The sequence below is a fragment of the Apium graveolens genome, chromosome 7 (assembly GCF_009905375.1).
Source record: "Apium graveolens cultivar Ventura chromosome 7, ASM990537v1, whole genome shotgun sequence".
Classification (NCBI taxonomy): Eukaryota; Viridiplantae; Streptophyta; class Magnoliopsida; order Apiales; family Apiaceae; genus Apium; species Apium graveolens.
This window is the reverse complement of record NC_133653.1, coordinates 194,316,688-194,333,447: the sequence shown is the minus strand read 5'-3', so window position 1 is coordinate 194,333,447 and position 16,760 is coordinate 194,316,688. Positions and strand designations below refer to the sequence as shown.

The following is a 16,760-nucleotide window of genomic DNA, read 5'->3' as shown; positions in this document are numbered from 1 at the left end:
TGGATTTTCTTTTGGTCGTCTTCAACTTCAGTGACTTTTCATGTTTTTCATGTTTAATATAAGCATGAGAAAAGGTGATCGGTTGACTCCACTTTGAATTATGAACAACTGAACTGTAGAATGTACTATGTATCACGGACAAAATTGTACAAGTCTTGACCCTTACTAGTGATATGCTTATATGCAGCAATTACGGTGATTGGTGAAGTTGCAGGACTTTAGTTATGTGTTTTATTCAAGTAGTGTGGCATGATAATATTATGTTTAATTTGTCTAGGTAATTTGAAGATCATGATTTGTACTCGAATTCAATTGTTATACAACTATGCTTATGAAATAAAGTTATTAGAAAGCTCGAAAAGTATCTACTTGGTCCATAATATTTGGTATATATTTCATGTAGTCTATGTCCATGTTGGGAAGAATTTTTGGCTATTGTAATTTCTGTTAATCAGGCTAATGAGTTAGTTAAGAGTCATATAACATTACAAAACTCTTCATACTTCAGATTTCCAGAGACAACTCTAAAGAGTCAAGTTTAAAATGACTGCATTTTTGAAGATACATGTCAAGTTGATTGTTCTACGACCCTTTATGATATCGCTATTAATAAATTTCACAAGATAAATGTATTAAAATCACATTAGTTGCATAATATATTATATGATTTATTCTAGCATTCCTGCCACCTTATATTATAGTTTTTTTGTTAAGTTACTGATATACATCCTTCACAATATTAGGAAATATAGATATGGATACTTTCGCTATGGTAGAAATCAAAGTTAATGAAGATCGACATGATTGATCTTCCAACTAAAGGACACGTCCTAATACAATTTTCAAATACTGCAGGGGTACGGAGTATACTGCATGGTTAAGAATTAAGATATTGTCTCAAATGATAATAAAATTAGAAGGATATTCATAAAACAGAATAAACTGCATTATTATGTATGCTTACAATATCATACATAATAATGCTGTTTTTTAACATTAGCAATTTGATTAAATAGTAATCAAATTAAATGCTAAAATTAAATAAAAATTGCAAAATAATTTTGATTCTATAGTTTATTTTAAAAAGCTAATTCCCAACACTGCTTGAAAATTGCTATTACCATAACTACATAAATGTAATTTTAATATCATAAAATAAATTAATTTCCAAAAAAAATGTTGCCTCATTATTTATTATAATCAAATTTAATATCTAACTACATTATATCAAAACACATAAAACAAAACATAACTTATAAGTCGTCACTAATTAAAAAGAAAAGTCATTACTTTCATATTTCTGTTTTAAAAAAACAAATAAATAAAATTTGACCTTTTTATTTAGAACAAAAATAAGTTCTCTATATCACATTTTTATCAACTGTTTTTAATTTTTTTTCAGAAAATTATGCCTCAACCATGGAAGCTGGGCATAACATTCTAGTTGCTATATATACTACATGCATTACCTCGGATGTTTTCATAGCTTTATCATGGATGGATGAAAAACTGAAATATCAAACGTCAGATGTGTATATTTACAGAGTGCACGTGGCCTAATCTCAGATTTATGAAAAACTGAACTATCAAACATTAGGTGCCGTTTTTAAAAACAAACTTGATAAGACAACAGTCTGACCTAATAAACAAAGAAAACTGACCACAGAATCAGCTTATGCTCTTCACCCCACAATAAAGCTTGCTCTCCTCGACTGCTTGGAAAAAAAAATATTTTGAATAATCAAAATTAAATCACCAAAAAACTATGAAGGTCAACATAAACAGCTACAAAATCGGGATACATAAAACAGAGTATCATATACCAACACAAGATTTTTGCAACTAGTTCTAACCTAGAAAATATTACTTGTAATTTGTTTCTAAGCTGTGTGATTGGACATATATAAGTATATTAGAGCAGAATGTAAAGGACCCTATATTTTAACATGTACAATTTGTCAAAAAACTGTAGAGAGGTTCTGTTTTAAAGCACTTATAACGTATATTCATCCAAAAAAAACTCAGGTATATTACTTTAACTGAACATTCAGAATTGGGCAACCGAACTGACTGTGTTTTTGATTTATGAAGCCTTTGTCATGACTCCGCTTCGTTTTCAATTGCTTATGTTTGCACTGAAAAAAAGAAATTAATAACAGGACCCAATTAAAAATGAAAGAAATAGGGAGAAAGGACGAATCAATGCTCGAAATCTTCAGCACCGAGAAAGAAGCTTATGATAGGTTTCCAACAAAAAATGGAAAATATATTGAGAAATGAGGAATTAAACCTCGAACTCTTTTATATCCAGTTTTTGACATTTCTGGAAAATACACACACACTCACGACCGCCACATTAATATATTGATAAGATTATCAACTCTTACCTACTTATCTCTAGTCCTACATGGTATGACAGGTAATTCAATTTGATCAGACGAAGGCTGATAATCTAAGATGGTATTTGAGGTAGGGCCACCTGATCTAGAGTAGGTTGGTTGATAATTTTCCAATCCAGGGTAATTAGGCTGATAAAGAGTTGCATGTAAGAGTTGCATGTGATAGCAGTCACATCCTTGGTCTAAACAATCACTAGTGCTTAAGTGTGTGACGGCAAGAACTTAATGGCATGGTTCCTAAATCCTAACCGAAAGCTAGACACAATCATTTAAAAGACCAAACAGAACTCGAATGCTCATCAGCATTACATCCTGTGGCAGCTAGAACACAATTGTATCTAATTTTCATGTTAGCCCTTTATAATTTTTGAACAGTATATGCAAATTATATAATTGTTCCTTTACATACCCTAATATAGTTTAGGCAAATACTTCAGGAAAAAATGAATTGTTGTGATTTACATAAAATGAATTCTTTGAGCCTTCTTGCACTACTAAAATGGAGGGGGAAGTAGTGATAATGTGGTTGTATTTAGGTATTTAGTCCAAAAGTCAAAGAAAGCCGAACACAGTAAAAAATTTGTTACATGTAGCAGACGATATTTCTTTTTATAGTTAAAAACTTGTCTAATTTCTACGCGTAACCTACTTTCACTGGAGCAAGTTACCAATAAAGCAAAGTTCAAAAAGCATAATATTGAAGATCTGCTTTAGATGCTTATCAAACTACTTCATTCATATGCAATTTTAAATGAGGTGAACATACTCGTTTACCTGACTTTATTATTGAACAGTATGAGTAGCATGGTAATTCCAACCTCGAAGTTCAACTCTTGGGGTGACACCTGAAGGGACCTCAAAGGAGAGAGTAATGGGCATTAGTTCACCAGGAATCAGAGAGAAATAATTGTCAGAATAATGGACTGGAAGAATTCTCGTGTCTTCCCCTTCTTTTGGATCCTTCTTTGAAGCATGAACAGAGAACTGGAGAAAGAAAGCAACACCAGTCTCAGATCCACTGATTTCCTCGGTGATCAAATCATCAGATTCCCCTGAGAATTTCTGGGACATCCTCTGAAGGAAATTGACTTGCTGCTCGTTGTGACTCTGTACAGTTTCGTTCGAGGACATACAAAAATCCTTATCACCAATACTGTCAACAAAATTATTCTTGTATAGCAGATTTCTGGTTTCTTGTTTCTTTGAAGTGTTTTCCACATGCATTCGTATATCATAACTAGACCCATTTATCATTGTCCGTGAAGTTATCTTCAGGGGTACCGTTTTCTTCCTGTATGGTTCCAGTAATTTATAATCACCACCAGGCAGGTGCAACCAATAAAAGTTCCTTGATAATATGCTGTAATCAGAAACATTATAGAGTTTCAGAAGCAGGAAGTAGACCGGCTTCGGATCCCTAGACTTTGGGTACTCCATCTCAATAACAGATATAGTTCTTTTACATGGAACAGAGAGCAATTCAGCTACTTTGTAGTATGGACAATCTCCATCCAAGTCCCAAATAGATACTTCTATAGCCACATTTGACAGTATATTGGGTGTAGTGTTGACCACCTGTTTTGAAAACGAGTGGAAATGCAATATAGTTTAATTCAAAGAGCTATGAAAATGCTATTGAGTGTATACACCAAAAATAGATAATATGACTGTCTATGTTCCATGCTGATATGATATATATATCAAATACTGCAAATCATCAAAATATAGTGGGTCAGTTTTCCGAGAACTAGTACATGGCTTATACCCATGTATAATATATTATTTTTAATTTTTTTAGATAAATGTTATTGATCCACCAAATATGTCAAAATTTGGACAGCGTCAAGTACTATTCCTCCCTTTACACTAGAAGATGAAGGGAAAACAATTTAATTACAAATCAACCCACACCCTGTCAAAATTGTAGGCCATTGTTTACTATACCTCTATAAAATACGTATGCAGATTCAGCTGGACATGAATTGGTTCAGCTGCAGAGCGACAACCATAAAATCCTGCTGTTTGATCATGAAGATGATCATAAAACTGGCCTCTTAGACCTGTCCAGGGATTTTGTGTTTTCCAAATCAGAACACCTGTGTATTTACTCCACATTCGAGAAGTCCACCCTTCCAACAGAGCTCGGTACTGAATATAATTAACTAGTTGCGCCTGAAATGAGTTCAGTTCAAGCCAACTGAGAAAAAAAAGGAAGAAAGCATACACTATTAGCAAAAGTTCGTTATGGAGTACCTTGAGACAAAAGTCATTAAGATCCTTCGTGGTACCATAATGTAATATTTGATCATGAACCAAGTTTGGTTTTGAGTAAGGGATGTATTTATGGTAATCCCATACAGAATTTGGAACCTCTTCAACATAACCATTTGACAGTTCATTGAATAAAGGAATTTTCCATCCCTCCGGAGGCATTGTTGCCCTGATAGTAGCTGCAACAGGCATCCCAACAGAACCAACCTCAGGGTTGAAGCCATACATGTAGAACTCGTCCTTAAAAAAGTTTTCAGGCTTCTGAATTTCGTATGGGCCATCTGTGAAATCTCCCTTACTGTTTGCAAAGCCATCCCACATAGACCCTTGTATATAGACGCGTGTACCATCAAGGTATTGACTAGGATCTGTTAAAACTAGGGGAAGTTCTTCTGTTGAGTTGTCAATTTCATCGAGTTTCTGAAAATCTGGATTGAGTTTTAGATCGTTTTGTAAAGCTGTGTTGATATCATCTGGTGGAACTTGTTCATTTCCTCCTACCCATAATGCAAGACTAGGATGATTCCTGAGAAGCCTAACAGTGTCTCTCGCACAGAAGAGGAAAAGGTCATGATCTAAAGGACCATCAGGGTTTGAAATAGGGACACCTCGTCCATCAACATCTCCTGTTATCCAAAACTCTTGCCAAACCTACAAATACATCAGTTATTGATGACTGTATTCGCCTAATTAGATACTAGCTGAAAAATCTAAAATTTGAAGATAAATCAAGATAATTCAAGACTCGCAGAGTAAGAAGAAAGAGCAAAATAGAGAACAGCAATTTAATATAAGTTACTTCTAACTTAAAGAATATTTGCGAGATAATTTATATATTTACTTTCTATTTCTTATATTGACTAGGGTCTGTAATAAGGATGTACACCAATCCAATATGCATGGATAAAGAACTAAGAGTCAAATATTCTGATATGCACACTTTACCAACATAATTTATATTGTATGCATGAAAATTCCAAAGCATGCATGACATCTTAACTCAGCCTCTATGAAATGTACATCTACTGATGCCTCGATACATTTGTAACGGAGTTAACCTAAATGCATCAGTTACAAGTACATTTTTCCTATTATTTAGTTCTGACAATCATTAAATGTAATCACTGTCAAAATGTAATCTTCAACAAGCCAATTGTTATTAAAAGCACCACTAGAAAGGAAAAGAAAAGGTGACGAAATTATTTGTGAAATATACTAACAAAGTCTAGAACAAACAAACAGTATACATAATGGACAAAGGAGGCACGATTCCTGAAATGAGACTACGGATGTGTGTCAAGTTCCTGATATTTCTCTTTATATATCAATCTTTGAAAGGGTGAGATGAGTGAAATACACATCCCTCATCCAAAATCCTCAAAGGCTAGTGATAAACTTAAGGAGCCATGTTAAAAGAATCTTAAATTATACAAGTGCAGAACACGCCAAGATATTCGCTCTTAAACTTTAGGCCAAACATAAGTACCACATATGCTAGCATAGAGCGAGAAACTGAATTTTTATATAGCAACTGTATAGCTGGAATAAACTATAGACACAAAACACATATGCTCCCCTGGCAGCACAGGGCCTAATGGGAATATAGGAATCTTACCAGCAACCCATAAAGATCACAGTAATGGTAAAACTCAGGTCTTTCAGCTATCCCCCCACCCCAACACCTTATCATGTTGAAATTCATATCTGCATGAAATTTGATATCTGTTTTATAACGTTTATCTGATAGTCGTAATAGTCCATCAGACAATATCCAGTTGCCTCCACGGATAAAAATTGGCTGCTCATTCACCTTAAACAACCTGCAACATAAAAACTCAAAAAAGTGTAACTTGTACGAATTACATTAATATAACGCTGAGCCTCACATAATCAATTTATGAGTGAAATATACCTTCCTCCAGTTGTACTATCAATGTCACTCTGAATTTTGCGAAATCCAAATAGATGGCTCCACGAATCTGATTCCCCGAAACCCTTCACCTCAACAGAAATTTCAACATTGTACAAGGATTGCTTTCCCATACCATTTGGCCACCATAGATTGGGCTTGTAAAAGAAACCCTGAAAAAGAAACATCAACATTCTGAAAAGAGTGCTGGACAAAAGTATATTTATTTACAATGGATATTCAAATTGTGTTTGGGAACATGAAAGTCATTTCAAATGACATGAAGTGAGTTGTCAATTTGAAATCTTATAAATAAATGCCTTGATATTGAATCAAATCCAAATTCTTTTGGTCATCCAAATTTATCACTTGTACCAAATCAAGAATTTTCGAATAAATTCCAACTTCTCCAACAAGCCATTAAAATTATTCCAATCTACCAACTGTAGTTACTACTATAATTAATTGTCATGTCTTCATTACAGATAAATCTTTCCATTTCTATGTCCTACTCCTCGACACTAAAAGTAAGACTGAATTGAATTCCAGCATGTGGGTGCACACACTAAAAAAAACTCAATGGTAATATAACAAAAAGAGGGGGAGTAGGATGGAACAGAAAAATAACATTCATGTATAAATATATTTATACTGCTCAGTGTCTATTATGAAACCATGCCCATGATTCTAAATATAAAGCAAGTCATTAAAAATAAAAGCACATATTGTTCTATTTGTTGGCAACTGTAAAGGGTCCATATCAGATACTATTTCAGTAAGTAGTAATCATACATCATGATCAAAGATAATTACAAGGAGATATGATATTTTCCATTTGCAAATGTCTATATATTGCAACTCGTAATTATCGTATAAAATATAGATGATAGTTTCCAGCTTCTACCTGGAATTATATAAGCATATCTTCACATACTGTAAATTACAGAACTCGTGAAGTATTAATCATCATATAAAATACTAGACTATATTTCCCAGCTTCTGCCTGGACGTATATAAGCATATCTTTATTTATTGTATATTACAGGACTCGTGAAGTATTAATTCTAAAAAAAAACTAAATAATAGTTTCCAGGTTCTGCCTGGAGAGATAGAAGCCTTCTTGTAAAATATTTGATATAGCCCCTATTAAATGCTGTAATTAATTATCACATAAATCAATGTGCACTAGGGTGTAAGAATTGCAAAATGGGGTGCTCATCCTCCATTTTTCAACTTTATGACTAAGTCCCACTCTCTGAGGTTTGGATTGCAATATATACATAATTGTAGTTATGCATTTCTCACGCTGGTAGCTAGAGTAAGAAAATTCATCCTCAGAGAGTTTAGCACTAAGTTAAAAGTTTCTGAATTAAGATACAGACAGAAGAACTACTATTGGCAGTGCATTCTTCACAATAATTTATAGTGTACTCACATTTGCTTTATAAGCTAGATATATTTTGACATAAAAAGTAGAACCATTAAATGAAATACATCTGATTTAGCAACAAAAATGAAATGCAACAAAGAAGACAAAAACTTAGAATAGTATTTTAATAGGTTATTTCTTCTTAAAGGAACCTTTTAATTCATGCATAGCAATATATGTTAAAGACAAACAATTTTTAGTGTTTGATAACAATAAAATTATACCGTCTAACCTTGGGAAATGTATACTGGACATGAGCTCCAGGAAGGATTGACAGGTGTTCCTTCCGAAGATGCTCTACCAAGCAAATGTTTCCTTCAAGTTCTGTTGTCACTTGGATGATTAAGTCACACTCAGCAACCGAGGAACTTTTGTTTACCAATTCAGTGGTTGCATGCAAATAAGCTCTTGTACAACCATCAAAGAATGATGAGACCAAGTGAGGATCCACTATTTTTACAGGCTGCAAATGATTATACTTATCAGGAATAGGGAGCGAGAGTCTATAAAACAATATACTTTGCAATAAGATTCAGTTGCACTTAAAACCGATTCAGTTCAAGATATGCATATTTATGTATATATGGGGGAGGGGGAGGGAGGGAGGAGGAGAGAGAGAGAGAGAGAGAGAGAGAGAGAGAGAGGGAGGGGGAGGGAGGGGGGGAGGGAGGGAGGGAGGGGGAGAGAGAGAGATGTATTAAACATAAAATCAACATCGGATACTAAAGTTCACGAATTCAAGCTTCAAAAAGCAGCCTAAAAGCATGCAAGATATATTGAAATTATAATATACTTCATCTGCAGTTTTAGAGAGAGAGAGGGGGGGGGGAGAGAGAGAGAGAGAGAGAGAGAGAGAGAGAGAGAGGGAGGGAGGGGTAGGGAGGGGGGAGGGAGAGATGTATTAAACATAAAATCAACATCAGATACTAAAGTTCACGAATTCAAGCTTCAACAAGCAGCCTAAAAGCATGCAAGATATATTGAAATTATAATATACTTCATCTGCAGTTTTAGAAGCACTAACATGGTAGATTGTTAGTGATAATGTTGTAAACAGAGCATATATGGTAAAACTATCAAATCAAACTCACCCCAGTAACAGAAAAAGATACCTCATCCCAGATGCCAGTGTTCCTGTCCCTGAAATAACAAACTGCAAATTGATAAACCCCCGACTCATAAAGTCTATAGGCTGCAAACCCAGAGCACAAACAACATAGAGGTTCTGTCTATTGTTAAGATAACAGACTTGCAAAACAAGCGCAACTATCGATTTTATCTTAATGATTCTTTAAATGATTATTCATAGGTATACATATTTGATACTTTAGTTGAGATCAAGGAGTCTCTAGAAATATAATAGTCATGCACTAATATTCATTTCTCAGTTATACACTGACACAAAATTTACTATGAACAAACTTTTGTCTGGTGATTTTACACACACTAGGAACATGAAGTCTTGACGGGATTATAAAGAGAGTAGTAATTAAATCTTGAGGGAAAGTTGAATTTAACATGCATATCGGAGCCTTTATGATATGCTCCTCATCTCCTACAAATATTAGAGAGATTATCCCTGAAGAGTCTCAGGTGAAATGATTGCTGCAGTATACAAAGACAATATTCTACCCCAAGGACTCCAGAGAGATTGGAATCCACATATGAATACAAGGGAGTATCATCAAAGATAAACGTGGATTACCTGGTCACACATGGATGTTTAAGATTATGTATACATTTTGTGTTTCAAAACTCTACAAACCATGCTTCACTATTTGGTTTTTCAGATAGTTTTAAGTCTAAAATCAAGACCTTCTGCAATTTTTTTTTTTGGGGGGGGGGTTACAAATGATTTAAAAGAAGCCTATGAATGTCATTGATCATAAATTTTGAATTATGTTAACTAGATAACTACACAAAATATATATTTATGTTCAACAGTTTCTTATTATAAATCATATATGTTGACGTATGAATTTAAGTTATCCACGGCCAGCAATAATTCCAAAGTTTAGGGATATCAAAATGATCATACTCAACACAATCAACTATATGATGGTGTTCCGGAGGATTCCTAAAAGAAAAGGTAGAAACCGAAAAAAAAACATAAAAATAGTCAACATGCAGTGAATAGTATAGATTGCAGTTAGTCACGCATGCGACCCCTCTGTCACCTTATAGGAGCCATCCAGTCCCAGCCCTCAACATATTGTGTGGCAACATCTTTTCCAATCTGCAAGAAGATGACATGATATGTATACAAACATCCGAGAGTAATATTAAGATTAATATTGATGCATTAGATTAAGTTATTTCAGGATTCAGGAACATCACAACTTAAATGTGTCTACTTCTATTTAGCAAAAAAAAAAAAAAAAAAAAATGTGTCTACTTCCAAACATATCATCTCAAATATAAAGTGTTTAGAGCATATGCAAAGAAAGTATTACCCTCCAAGACCGCTTGATTACTCAATGCATAGACATTTTGATTCAAGTATAGAAACATGAAAGAGAAAGAGCTACTAAACTGTTAATCTAAAACTTTAAGGTATCAAAGGGAAACCCCAATAGGATCTTATGCTATTCAACATTCCCACTCAATCTTACAATATGTTTCATACTGAATGACCACAACATACATAACCCAACATATACTAATTCTCAGTACTAATATCAACAATGTTTAAATTAAAGAAATGGGGGCTGGGAAGACTCGAACCTGAGACCCTCCCTAAACCAAACTCTGATACCATGTTAAATAACCAGTCCATCTAAGACCTTAAGGGTTCTAGGTATCAGAAGAAGGCCCCAACAGGATCTTATGCTATTTAACATAAACAAAAGGAAGAGTCCACCCTCTAATATATTCAATTGGCTTAGGTTTAAGTTGTAACTTAATTAAAAATGGTTGTATTGAAGTTCTAGAGCTAGACTGCTTGTTTTTCGTACTTGTGTGCCTTTTCAAAGTCAATCAACTACCACTCTAGATGTTTAATGATCCTAAAGGCAGTGGAACACGGACCTTGACCTTGATACACACTTGTTCCTTAATAAATTCCCATATCATATTATAAGAAATTTCAAGCTGCATCGAAGGTTAATGTTAACTCAAGAAATTTAAACTGACTTTTCTATAGAGGAGCAGATAACTGTTATGTGGAGAGGATGAAGGATCCATGTACATGGAAGAACTGTATACCTCGTGATCGCCACCTTGGCCCCCCTCTGGAGGAATCTTTCCGGGATGATCAGGAGGATAAACAATAACAGCAAGTAAATTCTGACCATCGGCATGCAGAATATCAGTTACATCTAGTGTATGTCTACGGAACATCCCCTTTGGCAAGACCCTTCTGTGCCCATTAATATACACTTCGGCAGAATAGTTTATAGCCCGGAAATTGAGATCTACATGCTGACTACTCATCTGAGAAAAAAGCTTACAACAATCAGGGTATGCAATAAGCTCCCTCGGAGTAATTTTTTGATCCATTGTGGTTTGAGGTAAAATTTCAGAGACTTTTAACATTACAGTTTTCTGCTAGCCTTGCATCATGCACAAAATTTTGAATATATATAGGTTTGTCAAGTGTGAACATATAATTGTTTCTTTAACACATATAAAGTCATTTAATACATCGTAATCACAAATATCAAATGAAAAATGTAACTAAGATGCAGAAAGAAAAAGATTATTATGTACAGTCTACAAACTAAATCACAACAGGCAACAGCAGCAAGTAGAAAATTAAATTCTTATCAACCATTTACAGAATAAAACTAAATGAATAGGAAAACATTTCCTGCAACTGTGCAAGCACTCCAAAGTGGAGGTAATTGGTATTCTAGGATGCCTAATAAAAAATGTATATGCTTTAATGCCAGAGGTAATTATATAGTTCCTGTAGTTAACGGATTTTTTATCTTCTTTAAATTTGTTGGTAAATTGATAAGCTTTTTGATAGTGTAAGCTTCTGTAATTTTAACAACTCTATAAACTGGAACTTCGAGATTTCAAACAATGAATAGGCTGAAGTAAGATTATTAGTCTTTTTTGCCCAACAGAGAAAATAACACCGGAGTGCATTTTTTTTCAACACCTGTAGTGCATTTTTTTTTTTGAAAACAAGCAATATCAGAAAGTAAACCACACATGACCAAATTTAATATATAATGCCCAGGAAATGAATTTTGACTAGTAAGATGCATACCGGTTTACAATAAAAAGTCGTGAAAAACCAGAAAGTGTAGTACTCTGTCCCTGAATCAGCAATATCTATAATTGACTCATTATTCAACCCATAGAAAGGATCGGGTATAAGTTTGTTCTTTAAAAGCGTTGCCAAAACACTGCAAACCAATCCACTTGAACGGATGAGTAAACCAAATACGTAAAAGAAGAACAGATCAATATACCTCTAACTTTGTCTAATAACAAGACAAGCAAATACAAATGCACCCTCATCACTACTATTAAAACCATAACACGTCAAGGAAGGAGACAACATTCGCAAAAGACAACCAGTACATATAATTATAAACGATGTCTATAGTAATCTCTGTTAATCAGTTCATAACTTAACTCAGCTGAAAAAATGAACGGCATTAACTCCTTGCTTAACTTATCATCTCATTCTTTCATTAAGTTTTATGTTTAGAATATCGTAATAAATAAATAATAAAATGTGTTCCTCTTTGGATAAATACAAATACATTTCCTGATCATTCCCGTGAAAAGGAGGACATATCTCTTGGTCATCTTAAACTATCCCGATAAAAGTCCCAGTTACAAAAGCTTAAAAAATCAAACTCTAACCTATTCAGCTTTTCGAGATTCTAATTACACTACTTAATAACAAAATGCTGATCAATAACAGAAAAGTTTTAACAGACTAAAGCTAACTTAAAAAGGACTAGTATCAATTAGCTTTCTAGTAGACTCAAATACTATCCAAAATTACATGATCCACACATTACTAAACATAATTAAGAAGCAAAAAAGGGAAATTAAGTGAATAAAATAGTCGAAAACGATATCGAAAGAAGTGATTACGTTCCGGGAACATAGGCTTCCATCCATGGAGGTGAAATTGGTGAGAATGATGGAGGATGAGTGGTGGTCAGAGCAACTCCGGTGAGGTCAACCTCCGTTGACCGTGCAGCTAACCAGCCTTTATTTAAAATTGTCTTCCCTATTTCAACCATTTGTTTTGCTGTTACATAAACATTAGAAATGTGAATATGTGTGTGTAGGTGTGAGACAAACTGAGAAGTGTTGTGATCAGATCATCTGAGACTGGGAAAGATGGTGACAGGGATTGCACTAAACAGAGCGGGGCCCATCCAAATTTAACCTACAAAATAATTATGATTTTGAAAATCATAGACGAAGTATAAATTATTAAGCCCCAAATCGAGTCGAGAATTTTTGAGTTTGAGTTGGAGTTTCTTTTTAACAAGTTGAAATTCGATAAATTTATCGATCAGATTTTGTTATTCGAATTCGGGTTTGTTAACAACTGAACCGGGATCAAGTTATTCACAAGTTTTTCGAATTAAATCGAACTTAAGTCGAGTTCGAGTTGTTCAATAGATTTTTTCTTATTTTGCTCTAGTTTTCGCAATATCAATGTACAAACTGTGGAAAATGAGCTCGAGGTTGCCTCATTAGATATTATGGTATCTGAGGTTCGGGATTATTTTAAATTCAAACTTGAACATGGAAAAGTCTGTCTTTTTTACAGGAGTTTGTCTGTCCTATTGACAGTGTTTTCTTTCTGTGTGTTTTATTGGTACAAATTATGGAGCGGAAAAATCAATCATTGGAGGAAATGTATTCGAGAATAACATTGGAGGATGAAGATGAAGGAGGGGTGGATATTGGTGGGGAAGAGGGGGTAGTAGAGGCACAAAAGTTTATATTGATTGGGAGGTTCCTTACAGAGAAAATTGTCAATTTTAATGCGATGCAGAACATGATGGCTTCGTTATGGAGGCCAAAAGAAGGAATGGAAGTGCATGATCTGGGAGGTTTTCGTTATTCTTTTGTTTTCTACCATGTGTTGGATTTACAAAGGGTCCTGGAGGGGGGGCCGTGGTCCTTTGAGCAGAGTACGTTGGTTTGTCATCAGTTGTCTGGGAATGAAGATCCTCATACAGTACAATTGAAGGAGACAAATATGTGGATTCAAGTGTATAATATTCCAAGCGGCTTCATATTTGAGAATGTGCTAAAGAGTATAGGCAATTCGATTGGTCGTTATGTTAAGTCTGACTCTGCTAATTTTCATGGTTCATGAAAGGAGTATGTGAGAATCAGGGTGGCTATGAATGTTGATAAACCTCTCAAGAGGAGGATGAAATTGAAAAGAGATGGAAATAGCTGGAATTGGATTAATTTCAAATACGAGAGGTTGGGTTCGTTCTGTTTTGTTTGTGGCATTTTAGGCCATTCGGAAAGGGAGTGTAATGTTGTATATGCAAATCCGGAGAAGGTAGTAGAACGTGCTTATGGTGCTTGGCTCCGGGCTCCAAACCGTAATAATAAAAGTGGTCCTGGTGCGCGGTGGCTGCGTAATACGAATGAGGGTGATACAAGGTGGTCAACGAATAATAGTACATTTTCTGGGTCATCAAATGCCGCACACGGTGGTAAGTCAGAGGAAGAGAAATTCATGGAGGTTGATGGTGTTCTTCGTGAAGTTCCGGATTTTCAGGAGACAGTTAGAGTTGTTACGCGGGATAAGGGGGATTTGAATGAACTACATAAGGGGCATGATCAAGGGGGGGATATAGATGGAGGGAATTTAAATTGAAAGAGAAGATTGTGATTGACCTGAAAAGAAGGCGAATGGAAGTAGGAACAGAGGGAGAAAATCTTGGACAGGATAATATAAATATTGTTGGGCCAGATAATGTGACTGGGCCAAAAAACTTGCATATGGCGGGATCTGGGCCCCAGACCCGCCCAACATTATGAGTCTTTTAGCATGGAACTGTCGTGGGCTGGCCAAGCCACGAGCAGTTAGGTTTCTTAAAGAAATCGTGTATCAATATAGGCCTTGTATTATTTTCCTTGAAACTTTAGGTAAAATAAAAAAGATCGAAGAGGTCTGCAAAATAATTGGTTTTGCTAGGTACCATGCTGTGGACGTTCAAGGTCATGGTGGTGGTCTTGCATTATTCTGGAAAACTGATGGAGGAGTTCAAGTAATGGATAGTTGCAGTAATTACATTGATTTTGAAGTTAATCATGCTCAGGTTGGGAGATGGCGTTATACAGGGGTTTATGGCTATCCGGAGAGAAGCAGGAGAAGGGAGGCGTGGAATATGATTCGAAGTCTGGCTGAGAGATCGTCAATTCCCTGGTGCCTTATTGGGGACTTTAATGATATGGTGGCTGCAAATGAAAAGAGGGGAGGGCATGTTCATCCAAGGAGTTTGATGCAGGGTTTTTCGGAAACGATTTTTGAATGTGGTTTAATGGATTTGGGTTTTGAAGGTGAGGAATTTACTTGGGAGAAGTTTAGAGGAACAGAAGATTGGGTGCAAGAGAGGTTAGATAGAGGACTAGCAAATCAAGGTTGGAAAGAATTGTTTCCAGATGCTGTGGTTAAGGTGGGGGAAGTATCAATGTCGGACCATATCCCTATTTTTCTAAGTTTAAATAGGAAGGTGTATATGAAAAAGCAGATGCAGTTCAAGTTTGAGAATATGTGGATTAGGGAGAAAGAGTGTTATGGTCTAATTAATGAGTGCTGGATGAATGGTGGGAGTGGAAGTATTCTGGATAAAATGGTTCGGTGTTGCATTAAGCTTGAGGAGTGGGGGGGTGGTTTAGTGAAGGAGATGCGAGATAATTTGGTGAAGTATAGGAATCAGATGAGAATTTTACGGGCTAGACGAGATGCTTATGGTGTTAGCCAGTATAATGCAGCTCGTTGGGAGTATTTGGGTCTCTTAGAAAGACAAGAAGTTTATTGGAAACAAAGGGCTAAGCAATTTTGACTTGCAGAAGGTGATCAGAATTCGAGGTTTTTTCATCGGTATGCGTCGAATAGAAGGAAAAATAATTGTATTAAAGGTCTAAAGGATAAGTATGGGGTCTGGAAGGAGGAGGAGGTAGATATTCAAGAAATAATTATGGATTACTTTTCTACGTTATTTCAGTCTTCGACAACAAATGGAGGTCTGGTAGCTGGGGAATCTGTATTGACCATTTCTGAAGCACAAAATCAGGTGTTGTTAGAGCCAGTTAGTGCAGAGGAGGTTAAGGCTACGGTGTTTGCTATGTATCCGGATAAATCGCCTGGCCCGAATGGGCTTAATCCGACATTTTTTCAGACTTATTGGTCTATTGTGGGAACTGATGTAGTTCAGTTTTGTCGATCATTTCTTTTATCTGGAGAGTTACCTCAAGGAGTAAATAATACGCTTGTTTGTTTGATTCCGAAAGTGAAGAACCCACAACAGATGACGGAGTTAAGGCCTATCTCACTGTGTAACGTGATTATGAGAATCTTATCAAAGGTTTTGACTAATCGTTTGAAGCCTTGTCTGAATTCAATTATTTCGGATAAACAAAGTGCATTTGTAGAGGGCCGTTTGTTAACAGATAATGCCTTAATAGCGTATGAGATAAATCACTTTATTCGAAGGAAGACGCAGGGGAAGGTTGGTGTTGCAGGTTTAAAAATTGATGTGTCTAAGGCCTATGATAGGCTCGAGTGGAGTTTTATTGAAAATAT

General features: G+C 35.3%; 3 protein-coding genes across 5 annotated transcripts; 2 read left to right on the top strand and 1 right to left on the bottom strand.

The window, feature by feature from the left end:
* Positions 1-1,477: 1,477 nt before the first annotated feature.
* Positions 1,478-13,414, bottom strand: LOC141671263 (mannosylglycoprotein endo-beta-mannosidase-like). 3 transcript variants are annotated; one of them, XR_012555026.1, is made up of 13 exons: positions 13,067-13,414; positions 12,225-12,363; positions 11,213-11,440; positions 10,186-10,244; positions 9,100-9,148; positions 8,241-8,471; positions 6,583-6,752; positions 6,286-6,490; positions 4,653-5,321; positions 4,344-4,571; positions 3,174-3,974; positions 2,035-2,135; positions 1,478-1,712 (listed from the first exon to the last, which is right to left on the bottom strand). XR_012555026.1 is itself a non-coding variant. In XM_074477437.1 (12 exons), the coding sequence occupies exons 1-11, from the start codon at positions 13,216-13,218 to the stop codon at positions 3,183-3,185; spliced, it is 2,922 nt and encodes a 973-aa protein (XP_074333538.1). In that variant the 5' UTR covers positions 13,219-13,408; the 3' UTR covers positions 1,478-1,712; positions 3,174-3,182. The 3 variants fall into 3 exon arrangements, 2 of the variants coding, with proteins under 2 accessions (XP_074333538.1, XP_074333539.1); XM_074477437.1 differs by lacking the exon at positions 2,035-2,135 and having other exon boundaries at positions 13,067-13,408; XM_074477438.1 differs by lacking the exons at positions 2,035-2,135; positions 12,225-12,363 and having other exon boundaries at positions 13,067-13,231.
* A 400-nt stretch (positions 13,415-13,814) lies between these two features.
* LOC141674299 (uncharacterized) lies at positions 13,815-14,312 on the top strand. Its single transcript, XM_074481025.1, has one exon. The coding sequence runs from the start codon at positions 13,815-13,817 to the stop codon at positions 14,310-14,312; it is 498 nt and encodes a 165-aa protein (XP_074337126.1).
* A 676-nt stretch (positions 14,313-14,988) lies between these two features.
* LOC141674298 (uncharacterized) lies at positions 14,989-16,020 on the top strand. The gene has a single exon (XM_074481024.1). The coding sequence runs from the start codon at positions 14,989-14,991 to the stop codon at positions 16,018-16,020; it is 1,032 nt and encodes a 343-aa protein (XP_074337125.1).
* The last annotated feature ends 740 nt before the right edge of the window (positions 16,021-16,760 follow it).